The sequence below is a fragment of the Cervus canadensis genome, chromosome 10, assembly GCF_019320065.1.
Source record: "Cervus canadensis isolate Bull #8, Minnesota chromosome 10, ASM1932006v1, whole genome shotgun sequence".
NCBI lineage: Eukaryota > Metazoa > Chordata > Mammalia > Artiodactyla > Cervidae > Cervus > Cervus canadensis.
In genome coordinates, this window is record NC_057395.1 from 7,640,268 (window position 1) to 7,652,594 (window position 12,327).

At 40.9% G+C, this 12,327-nt stretch overlaps 1 protein-coding gene across 7 annotated transcripts in view; it reads left to right on the top strand.

Moving 5' to 3' along the window:
- The window catches only part of SFMBT2 (Scm like with four mbt domains 2), a 185,115-nt gene that overhangs the window by 103,019 nt on the left and 69,769 nt on the right, over positions 1–12,327 (top strand). For all 7 annotated transcript variants that reach the window (XM_043478507.1, XM_043478505.1, XM_043478504.1 and 4 more), the window contains 2 exons: positions 4,993–5,085; positions 6,307–6,454. In XM_043478507.1, coding sequence (XP_043334442.1) covers positions 4,993–5,085; positions 6,307–6,454 — 241 coding nt within the window. The remainder of the gene's footprint in view (positions 1–4,992; positions 5,086–6,306; positions 6,455–12,327) is intronic.

A 12,327-nucleotide genomic window follows, 5' to 3' on the forward strand; every position in this document is an offset into this window, starting at 1 on the left:
GCTATGGTTTCTCCAGGAGTCATGTGTGGATGTGAAAGTTGGACTATTAAAAAAGCTGAATGTCGAAGAATTGATACTTTTGAACTGTGGTGTTGGAGAAGACTCTTGAGAGTCCGTTGGACTGCATGGAGATCCAACCAGTCCATCCTAAAGGAAATCAGTCCTGAATATTCATTGGAAGGACTGATGCTGAAGCTGAAACTCCAGTACTTTGGCCACCTGATGGGAAGAACTGACTCATTGGAAAAGACCCTAATACTGAGAAAGATGGAAGGTGGGAGGGGAAGGGGATGACAGAGTATGAGATAGTTGGATGGCATCACCAACACAATGGACATGAGTTTGAGTAAACTTCCAGAGTTGGTGATGGACAGGGAGGCCTGGAGTGTTGCAGTCCCTGGGGTCACAAACAGTTGAACACGACTGAGCAACTGAACTAAACTGGCTTAATTCAATAATTATTTCTTGGGTGAACCGCATAATATAAATGAGAGAGTTTGGCAAAGACTCCTCAAAGTTTTGTATGTTTTACATAGCTGTCAGTCATGTGTTAAACTTTTCCAGTGGCCAGAGGTTTGTGGGCAAACCTTTTTTGAAAGTACACTTCCTCTGCAGCTAGATGTTTCAGGCATTACCATTCATAACATAAACATTTGAGTCGTAGATTTATAATCATAATGAAACTCATAATCATTATGGATCTTTGCTCCGGAATTTAACAAATTTTCATTTTGTTGACTTGCTTTTGAAACGTGTGCGATTTGTATTCTGTTATCACTAGGAATTATTTTTTCTCTTAAATGCTGATTAAAAAATGATCTTAAGGATTTCCCTGATGGTCCAGTGGTAAAGAATCCACCTGCAAATGCAGGGGACATGGGTTCCATCCCGGGAAGATTCCACACACCTCGGAGCAAGTAAGCCTGAGTGCCACAAATCCTGAGCCTGTGCTCTGCAACAAGGAAAGCCACCGCTATGAGAAGCCTGTGCACCACACTTAACCAAGTAGCCTCTGCTCGCTGCGACTAAGAAGATCCCACACAGCAACGAAGAACTAGCATAGCCAAAAATAAACAAGTAAATAAAATTTAAAAAAGGAATTGGAAATTTGTAAGATTTCATTTAAAAAAAAAATGACCTCAAGAAAGTGAAAGTTAGGTCTGAGCAGAAAAGGATATATTTTAAAAATTTCCAAGTTCCTTTTTGAAACTTGGAGCTCATGTTTATTAATAAGATATAATCAGTACGTCAGTTCAGTTCAATCGCTCAGTTGTGTCCGACTCTTTGCGACCCCATGGTCTGTAGCACGCCAGGCCTCCCTATCCATCACCAACTCAGCAACTCCCGGAGCTTACTCAAATTCATGTCCATTGAGTCAGTGATGCCATCCAACCATCTCATCCTGTGTCATCCCCTTCTCCTCCCGTCTTCAATCTTTCCCAGCATCAGGGTCTTTTCCAGTGAGTCAGTTCTTCCCATCAAGTGGCCAAAGGATTGGAGTTTCAGCTTCAGCATCAGTTCTTCCAATGAATATTCAAGACTGATTTCCTTTAGTATGAACTGGTTGGATCTCCTTGCAGTCCAAGGGACTCAAAGAGTTTTCTCCAACAACACAGTTCCAAAGCATCAATTCTTTGACTGTGAGCTTTCTTTATGGTCCAGTTCTCACATCCATACATGACTCCTGGAAAAACCATAGCTTTGACTAGACAAACCTTTGTTGGCAAAGTATTGTCTCTGCTTTTTAATATTCTTTCTAGGTTGGTCATAACTCTTCTTCCAAGGAGTAAGCATCTTTTAATTTCATGACTGCAGTCACCGTCTGCAGTGATTTTGGAGCCCAAGAAAATAAAGTCTGTCACTGTTTCCATTGTTTCCCCATCTATTTGCCTTGAAGTGATGGGATCAGATGTCATGATCTTAGTTTTCTAAATGTGAGGTCTTTCCCATTCTATTGTTTTCCTCTCTTTCTCTGCACTGGTTACTGAGGAAGGCTTTCTTATCTCTCCTTGCTATTCTTTGGAACTCTGCATTCAAGTGGGTATATCTTTCCTTTTCTCCTTTGCTTTTTGCTTCTCTTCTTTCCTCAGCTCTTTGTAAGGCCCCCTCAGACAGCCATTTTTTCCTTTTTTTGCATTTTTCCTTGGGCTTGGTCTTGATCCCTTTCTCCTGTACAGTGTCATGAACTTCTGTCCATAGTTCTTCAGGCACTATATCAAATCTAATCCTTTGAATCTATTTCTCACTTCTACCTGTATAATCATAAGGGATTTGATTTAGGTCATGCCTGAGTAGTATAGTAGTTTTCTCTACTTTCTTCAATTCAAGTCTGAATTTTGCATTAAGGAACTCATGATCTGAGCCACAGTCAGCTCTGGGTCTTATTTTTGCTGACTTTGTAGAGCTTCTTCATCTTTGGCTGCAAAGAATATAATCAATCTGATTTCGGTAGTGACCATCTGGTGATGTCCATGTGTAGAGTCTTCTCTTGTATTGTTGGAAGAGGGTGTTTCCTGTGACCAATAGACATGGTTGTTTGAGTCCGGCATATAAATGACCTACTTATGGATGCATTTAACCCTCCAAAATATTCAGTTTCTTTTCTTTTTTTTTTTGGCAGTATTTTAAGCAAGAAAACTTAAAGAGTTTTCACGTAGGTTGGAACAAAAACAGATGGGTTTCCACGAGTAAGAAATTTGTGTGCTTGCATCTGAATCCTAATAGAAAAAATTTAATTGTCGGAAAGCTAAGCTGTGATTCACAAAGGAAAACTTGTTTCTCAACCTTTGTTCACTAAGCTTTATTTTAAAATATTTTAATGTCATCTAGACAAAGCGTTGCTAACAGTATTTTAATTATTTAAAAATATTCATGTCATTAATATTTTCTTTTCACCCCACATGTGACTACGTGTGGTTTTGATGTGGGTGATATATCTTTAAGTATGAACAAAGAAAAAGATGTTCAGAGGTTCACAGAGGCGCCCAGGAACTGTAGAGAGAAGAGAGTGTGATATGTGCAGAGAGTGATCGATCCCCTCTTTACCTAGATGCACAGTTTGATTCAGGATGCACTGAAATCATTAACAATAAGGATTTATTAGAGTGCACAGCCTTGAAAAGAGAAGATTATCTATGGACCACATTTCTGTCCAAGACTTAATGCTTTATTTCTAAGGAGCCGCAGGTCCCCCTAGACACCCATGAATAAAATAGGGCAGCAGGTTGTGTGGTGGTTCAGTTGCTAAGTCATGTCCGACTCTTTGCGATCTCATGGACTGCAGCATGCCAGCCTTCCCTGTTCTCACTGTCTCCCAGAGTTTGCTTAAATTCATGTCCATTGAGTCCGTAATGTTACCTAACCATCTCATCCTCTGCTACCCCTTTCTCCTCCTGCCCTCAATCTTTTCCAGCATCAGGGTCTTTTCCAAAGAGTCAGGTCTTCATATCAAGTGGCCAAAGTATTGGAGCAGGTCAGGGACAGTTATTAGTGTAGGGTTCCTGTGCATTAAAAGGTTTCCACCGCAGCATTGGAGCCGAGACAGAGATGGATGTAAACTTGGCTGAAGACTTCGTGTCAGTGGTCAAGGTCACACGGAGAGCCTGGGACAAATTAGACATTTGGGATTAAAATATACACACTACTGTATATAAACTAGATAGATAACAAGGACCTACTATATAGCACCAGGAACAATATTCAATTTCTTGTAATAATCTATAATGGAGAAGATTCTGAAAAAGAATACACATATATTTGTATGTAGAGCTGAATCTCGTTACTGTATATCTGAGACTAACAACATTGTAAATCAACTTTACTTCAATAAAATTTTTTTAAAATCCACTTTACATTGGCAGATCAAAGGAAGTCATAGATCCCCAGCTGCGTTTGTACTTCTCACACCCAATTGATGTATTTAGAAACAGCAGGATTTACTTGCAGCTCTTATTTCCTCAGGGACAGTCTGCAAAGACATTTATTTATCCACCGCTGTTTATAAAGACCGTGAGTTATGAGGTGACCTCCATCTCAGCAAGATAAATCCTGGTGGCCAGAGTCCCACCAGCCTCATCTGTTGCTGGGTAGCTGAAGTAGTTACTGAAATGTGTTTTCTTGAGAAGGCAGGAAGGCTCTGCTCACACACACAAGGCTTTGGTGAATTGTCTATAAAACTGCCAGGCACCTATTAAGTGGGGGATGTAGCTCATCTTTATAGAGCAGGAGGCAGTTTCTGATTGGGTGCTGGGCTGTTTCGGGGTGTGTTGTCTCCACATGTCCGAGGACCAGTATCAGTATCCATCACTGATACCCTGAACGCTGTTCGACAGAGAAGACAAGCTGCATCCCCCCACCAGGTCCTCCCCGAAGCCTGCAAAGTAACTCCAGTAGCAAGAGGCCACCTTTTCCGAGGATGCCCCTGCTGTGTTTTAGATGACTGGTTGCTTCCATTACTGTGCTGCACGTCTGTCCGTGATAGGAAAATCAAAGCCTTGTGGTGTTTTTTTTTTTTTTTTTAATTGTGTGTAGCACAAATTTCAGCATGGCCACCGAGGCTTGTTTCTCCTTTGGAGAAGCAATTAAGCCTGCAGAAAATAATTAAATACACGATGAAGTGAAGCCAAAGTTGCTCAGTCGTGTCCGACTCTTTGCAACCCCATGGACTGTAGCCCGCCAGGCTCCTCTGTCCATGGAATTCTCCAGGCAAGAATACTGGAGTGGGTTGCCACTCCGTTCTCCAGGGGATCTTCCCAACTCAGGGATCGAACCCAGGTCTCACACATTGCAGGCGGATTCTTTACCATCTGAGCCACCAGGGAAGTCGAAAATACGTGGTATCTTGCCATAATTAGAAATCCAAAACTGGAGAGGGTTAATTATTTCAGTCTGTCATTGGTCGCCCACTAAAACATTCAAAGAAAGCATCTGGACAGTTACCAAGTTAATTTACAATACAAGTGCTTTTTCACAGTTTCAGTCTTTCTCCTGCAGGACCATGCAGATTTGAGAAGCCATTTCTTCACAGTTGGGATGAAGCTAGAGACTGTGAACATGAGTCACATTTGCCCTGCATCAGTGACCAAGGTGAGCATCCCTCCCCTGCTCCTGACCTCCACCTCTGAAGTGGATCACATCGTAAGTCTTTCTGTTCCAAGCCAACCCGAAGATATAGCCTCGATGCCAAGTAAACCCAGGAAAGAGGGCTTTCTTTGCAGCCCAGCCCTGTTCTTAAGCTCCCTTTTTGGTCACTTACATCATGGAGCGAGTTTGATCAGGTGCTTCCTCTTGTAATGGGTGGGTGAACATCACTTGTCCTCTGATAGTACAGAATGCAGACGCTTGTGTCTGTAGTGACTCGGAGGAAGATGCCGACGTGAAACTGAGTTTATAGCAGTGAACTCAGCCACTGAACACGTGCCACCTTCTCTTATTGACATGACACTGAGCCTACCATTTGTCTGTGCTCATGAAAAGAACTGCTGATAAGTTTGCATACATAGTCTTTATGCTAATAATTGGACTCCTCCTGCTACACTGATTATAGCCCATGTGATCTATTTTGAAAATACTTGAAAATGGTGATAAGCAAAGTCCTATTTCCGGAGTGAGGGGGTGGAGAACACTTCACTTCCTTTCTCTCATCTGCTTTCACTGATTAAAGGAAAAGTCATACATCTACAATTTGCAGATTTAAAATGAAAGTACCATTTCATGTAAAGACATTTTTATTAATGAACTGATAGTCTTTAAAGATTATAATTTCCCTTCCCCATCAAAGAAGTCTCAGTGGACTCACCTACCCTAACATCTAAAGTATGTGTTTCTACTTTAAATACACACACACACACATATACATACATACACACACACACACACACACTATTTCTTGGAGGAAGAGATGTCAACCCACTCCAGTGTTCTTGCCCGAGAAATTCCATGGACAGAGGAGCCTGGTGGGCTGCAGTCCATGATGTCACAAAAGAGTCAAACTCGCCTGAGGAACTGAGCACATCCACTATTAATATCATTTTATAAATGGTGGCAGAATCCAATACACTTAGATTCTAGCCAACATGCATTTTAGTTCCATTAGTATGACCAAAATGATCAACTTAAACTTTTTCATGACTGGACCACTTTAAGAATACATATTGAAAGTTATTGCTGCAAGTTATTGGCAGTTATTGCTGCGACCATTTGGGTGAAATATATTTACTTCATTTGAAAGCTGTGCCAGTCTTCCTTTGGAGCATTATTTGTTCATCTCAAGGAATTAACCCTGGGTGCTGTTGTCTTTTCTTTCAGGTTTTTAACAATCATTTTTTTCAAGTGACTATTGATGACCTCAGACCAGAGCCTAGTAAACTCTCGATGTTATGCCATGCGGACTCTTTGGGGATTTTACCAGTACAGTGGTGCCTTAAAAACGGAGTCAATCTCACCCCTCCCAAAGGTTTGTGTTTTGTGAAAGTTGACAGCGTTTGGGTGGTTCAGGAGGACTTGTATTGTCACCAAAGCGATGCCTTTGTTGATATGAAGATGTTTATGCCATAAACATTTTGGATGCAGTGGGAAAACAGTGTGTTTCTTGGTTAGCTTGCCATAGGGTCTGTTGCAGCTCCTTGGGGCTTCCCAGGTGGTGCTAGTCGTAAAGAAGCCACCTGTCAGTGCAAGACACAGAAGAGATGCAGGTTTGATACCTGGGTTGGGAAGATGCCCTGGAGGAGTACATGGCAACCCACTCCAGTACTCTTGCCTGGAGAATCCCATGGACAGAGGAGCCTGGAGGGCTACAATCTCTGGGGTCACACAATTGGACCCAGCTGAAGTGACTTAGCGCACGTGTGTGCACACACACACACACCCTCCATTCCCTGGGGAGGCACCACACACACACACACACACACACACACACACACACACCCCTCCATTCCCTGGGGAGGCACCACACACACACACACACACACACACACACCCCTCCATTCCCTGGGGAGGCACCACACACACACACACACACACACACACACACACACACACACACACACACCCCTCCATTCCCTGGGGAGGCACGTGATCCTGGCACCTGTGTTTCTGCTATGTGTTGAGAGAGGGTACAGAATTGCCAAGTGATTGGGATTTAAAACTTGAACGTGTCTGAGCTGTGGCTTTAAAAAGGCAGCAACCTGCTAACGAGACGTTTCTTTAAAACTGTATTTCCAATAAGTTGACTTTTCCCCAGAGCCCAGTTGCTCTCAGATTTTCAGTGCTTTGTTTCCATAAGACATGACAGTAATTAAGTTGGGAACCAGGTTGCATTCAAGTCCTCTTAAATTGAGATCCATAAACCATAGTATCGGTGAGTACCGTGCTGTACTTTACAGATGTGATTTCTTATCCTTGGAGTTCTAAGGTTTATCCAGGGAAGATGCAGAGAGATGAAAGGTGAGAAGATGGATAGGAAAAGAAAGGGAATGAAGGAAGAGAAAAAAACAATAGGAAACTAAAGTTCCAGGGAGATTTTGACAGATAATCTCAAATAAAACAGGGCTTTTGTGCTCATCTCTTCAGATCTCCGGAGATTGGGTCCTGTGTGCATCTGTTGTGTCCCACCTCACTTATTGTGGAATGACTATACTCTGCTGGGCTTTTATCCTAACTCATCCTCCAGTGTCCGCCCCACAGAAGAGATGCTTTTGAATTATTTCCATCTCAGCCCTTGCTTCTTCTCATTAAAGTTCTGTAGTAATGGAATTCAGCCTGATTATAATGTTTCTCCCAAACACTGCTTCCCCTGCTTCCAGTGCCAAATTCATTGAGTCCTCAAAATGAGGATTTCCCTACAGGGAAACTTAGTTCCAGGAGTTTATGTAACCTGCCCAGGACCCCATGCTTAGTAACAGGACAGGCGGTCAGGCTCCAGATTCTTTGCTCAGTTATGGGTGGTGAATGTTAGGATTACGTGGCCTCCGTCTTTGTGCCCATTTGGGTGCCCGTGGGTGACTACAAATCAGTGTGCTTCAGTTTTCAAGACTGGTAAATGGGGGCACCCCTGGTCCTCCACAGGTACTCTATAGCAGGGGTCCCTGACCGCCAGGATCTGATGCCTGATGATCTGAGGTGGAGCTGATGTAATAATAATAGAAATAAAATGCACAATAAATGTAATTCACTTGAATCATCCAGAAACCATTCCCCCAACTCCTGGTTCATGGAAAAATTGTCTTCCGTGAAACCAGTCTCTGGGGCCAAAAAGGTTGGGGACCTCTGCTATATAGAATCAAAGACGTGATACAAATCCCAGTGGTTTTATAATTCTTTACGTGACAGTACAAATTCTATGTTGTGTGCGTGTATGCTAGCTGCTTCAGTTGCTAAGTTGCTTCAGTTGCGTCTGACTCTGTGATACCCTATGGACTGTAGCCCACCAGGTTCCTCTCTCCATGGGGATTTTCTAGGCAAGAATACGGGAGTGGGTTGCCATGCCCTCCTCCAGGGGGTCTTCCTGACTCAGGAATTGAACCTGCCTCTCTTATGTCTTCTGCATTGGCAGGCGGGTTCTTTACCACTAGCACCACCTGGGAAGCCCAAGTTTTCTGTTATGAACCATCTACTGGTTCAGGCAAGAGAAGTCTTTTCCATCTGTGAAGTGTCAGCGGCTGGCCAGTTGTAGAGTTGGAAAGCCCTCTGGCCATCTTTATTTCTTCCCAACTTCTAATCAAAGTGTGTGTGCAGATGAGTCTCTTGTCATTGAAGAAAAATGTCATAGATGTCTAAAATGTTAATTGTTTGGACTTGGAAAATTTCTAGTTTGTTCGTAGAAAAATAGGATCATTTAAGAATTTTAAAAATGAGTTGAGTATTTCCTCACATAGTTAAAAAAAAACATAAGAAAAACATTTATATCTGCATTTTGGATGTTTGATTGATGGATGGTAGAGGTTTAACATTTACCAGGGTCTTGAGAATTTTTAAATATGTTTCCAAAAAGAGATTATTCACCTAGCTTGGAGCTTTACTAGTAAAATAAATGTGCCTGTTTTGATAATTGCATTTTATGATATTAAGAAAATTGTTTTATATTAATATAATTGAACTCTTAAATGTGCAGTGAAATGATGGTACAAATTTTTTTATAATATTAAATATTTTTATATCTTTAACTTTTTATACCTCCCCTTCAGCCATAATTATCGCTTCTCTGTCACCTAAGTATTTGTGATATTTGGTAAAATGAAATTGTCTACATGTAGTCTTCCAGACGGCTCCTTCCACTGTTAAAATTGAAGCATATCTTTTCCAGGAGGAATGTTTCTCTATTGGTATTATGTATCATTTGTAAAATACTGAGTAATGATGATGAGTATCTTCCAATAAGAAAATCTCAGTGATAATTAGTTTTTAAACCCTTAAAGCAAGAAGTGATCCATCAGTAATCTTCAGGTGTTGTCTTTTGGCTGTAGGACCGTTGTCTTGAAATGGTAGAGCTTTTACATGTAGAGCTTTTATATAATCCAGTAAGAAGAAAAGCAAAAACTTATATAGGTTTATAAATACGAGTAGATACTTCATGATAATAGAATCATCCCTTTTATGTGAACTCATCATAAGAAGAGAACTGCCCAGTAAAGTCATACTGAGATGGCATGGATTTCTCAGATGAAGTGGATATCCAAAAGAGAAAGAAAGAAGCAGGTCTGTTTTGATGGAGTGTGGAGGGACAGGTTCTCTCAGACTTGCTGGCAGGAATACAGGTAGGTGCCAACTGTACGCTAGGTAGTTTGGGAATTTTTACAAAATTACAGATGCATTTAGCTGTTGACTTACCATTTCCACTTCTGGGAATTTCTCCTAAACTTACAATGTACCGATAATATGCATGAAAGTTTGGTTATTTTTGCAGCATGATGTGTAATAGCAAAAGACTTGGGAAAACCCAAGTATGGGATTGGTTAACTCAATTTTAGATGTTTATATAATGAAAACTGCAGTTGTTGAAAAGAATGAGGAAAATCTCTCCGTATTGACATGAGATGCTTTACAGGATATGCTGTGAGCGGACCGATCGATGGGTTATAGTGCCATGCCTTTTTTGCTAGAAAAGAGGTTAGTAAGGATTATATATTTTAATATTTCTTTATGTATTGCTGCGTTGGGTCTTAGTTGCAGTGGGCAGGTTTTCCTCTGGTTGCATAGCACGGGTCTAGTTGCTCTGTGGTATGTGAGATCATAGTTGAGCCCACATTCGCCTGCATTAGAAGGCAGATTCTTAACCACTGGATCACCAGGGAAGTCCCAGGATGTGTATTTATGTTTGCACATATTCTTGTAAAGAGAGTCTGTAAGATTACATAAGAAATTAATGAAAATGATGACTTATATTTGGGAGCGTAGGGTATGGAGGTGGCGACCAGGGCAGATAGGAACCAGACTTTTAACAGAATCGTTTTTAAGTCTTTCTATTTTTTATTTTCTCTTTGCTCTAAGTGAATGTTTTATTTATTCAAAAATGATCATATATTGTTATAAAAGGGTTTTTATAACTGAAAGTGGTATTAGAGATTTTCTCATCACCTCCAATCATTGTATATGTGGAGAAATTGAAGTTGAGTTGTGTTAAATGTTTTTTTAAGTTTTTTTTTAAGTCTCAGGGCTGAACTTGGCATAAAACCCCCTTCTTTTTTTTTTTTTTTTTTTTTTTTTTTTTTTTTTTTTTTTATTAGTTGGAGGCTAATTACTTCACAACATTTCAGTGGGTTTTGTCATACATTGATATGAATCAGCCATAGATTTACACTTATTCCCCATCCCGATCCCCCCCCCACCTCCCTCTTCACCCGACTCCTCTGGGTCTTCCCAGTGCACCAGGCCCGAGCACTTGTCTCATGCATCCCACCTGGGCTGGTGATCTGTTTCACCATAGATAATATACATGCTGTTCTTTCGAAACATCCCACCCTCACCTTCTCCCACAGAGTTCAAAAGTCTGTTCTGTACTTCTGTGTCTCTTTTTCTGTTTTGCATATAGGGTTATCGTTACCATCTTTCTAAATTCCATATATATGTGTTAGTATGCTGTAATGTTCTTTATCTTTCTGGCTTACTTCACTCTGTATAAGGGGCTCCAGTTTCATCCATCTCATTAGGACTGGTTCAAATGAATTCTTTTTGACAGCTGAGTAATATTCCATGGTGTATATGTACCACAGCTTCCTTATCCATTCATCTGCTGATGGGCATCTAGGTTGCTTCCATGTCCTGGCTATATAAACAGTGCTGCGATGAACATTGGGGTGCACGTGTCTCTTTCAGATCTGGTTTCCTCAGTGTGTATGCCCAGAAGTGGGATTGCTGGGTCATATGGCAGTTCTATTTCCAGTTTTTTAAGGAATCTCCACACTGTTTTCCATAGTGGCTGTACTAGTTTGCATTCCCACCAACAGTGTAAGAGGGTTCCCTTTTCTCCACACCCTCTCCAGCATTTATTGCTTGTAGTCTTTTGGATAGCAGCCATCCTGACTGGCGTGTAATGGTACCTCATTGTGGTTTTGATTTGCATTTCTCTAATAATGAGTGATGTTGAACATCTTTTCATGTGTTTGTTAGCCATCTGTATGTCTTCTTTGGAGAAATGTCTGTTTAGTTCTTTGGCCATTTTTTGATTGGGTCATTTATTTTTCTGGAATTGAGCTGCAGGAGTTGCTTGTATATTTTTGAGATTAATCCTTTGTCTGTTTCTTCATTTGCTATTATTTTCTCCCAATCTGACGGCTGTCTTTTTTCACCTTACTTATTAGTTTCCTTTGTAGTGCAAAAGCTTTTAAGTTTCATTAGATCCCATTTGTTTAGTTTTGCTTTTTATTTCCAATATTCTGGGAGGTGAGTCATAGAGGATCTTGCTGTGATTTATGTCAGAGAGTGTTTTGCCTATGTTCTCCTCTAGGATTTTTATAGTTTCTGGTCTTACATTTAGATCTTTAATCCATTTTGAGTTTATTTTTGTGTATGGTGTTAGAAAGTGCTCTAGTTTCATTCTTTTACAAGTGGTTGACCAGTTTTCCCAGCCCACTTGTTAAAGAGTTGTCTTTTTCCCATTGTATATCCTTGCTTCCTTTGTCAAAGATAAGGTGTCCATAGGTTCGTGGATTTATCTCTGGGCTTTCTATTCTGTTCCATTGATCTATATTTCTGTCTTTGTGCCAGTACCATACTGTCTTGATGACTGTGGCTTTGTAGTAGAGCCTGAAGTCAGGCAGGTTGATTCTTCCAGTTCCATTCTTCTTTCTCAAGATTGCTTTGGCTATTCAAGGTTTTTTTATTTCCATACAA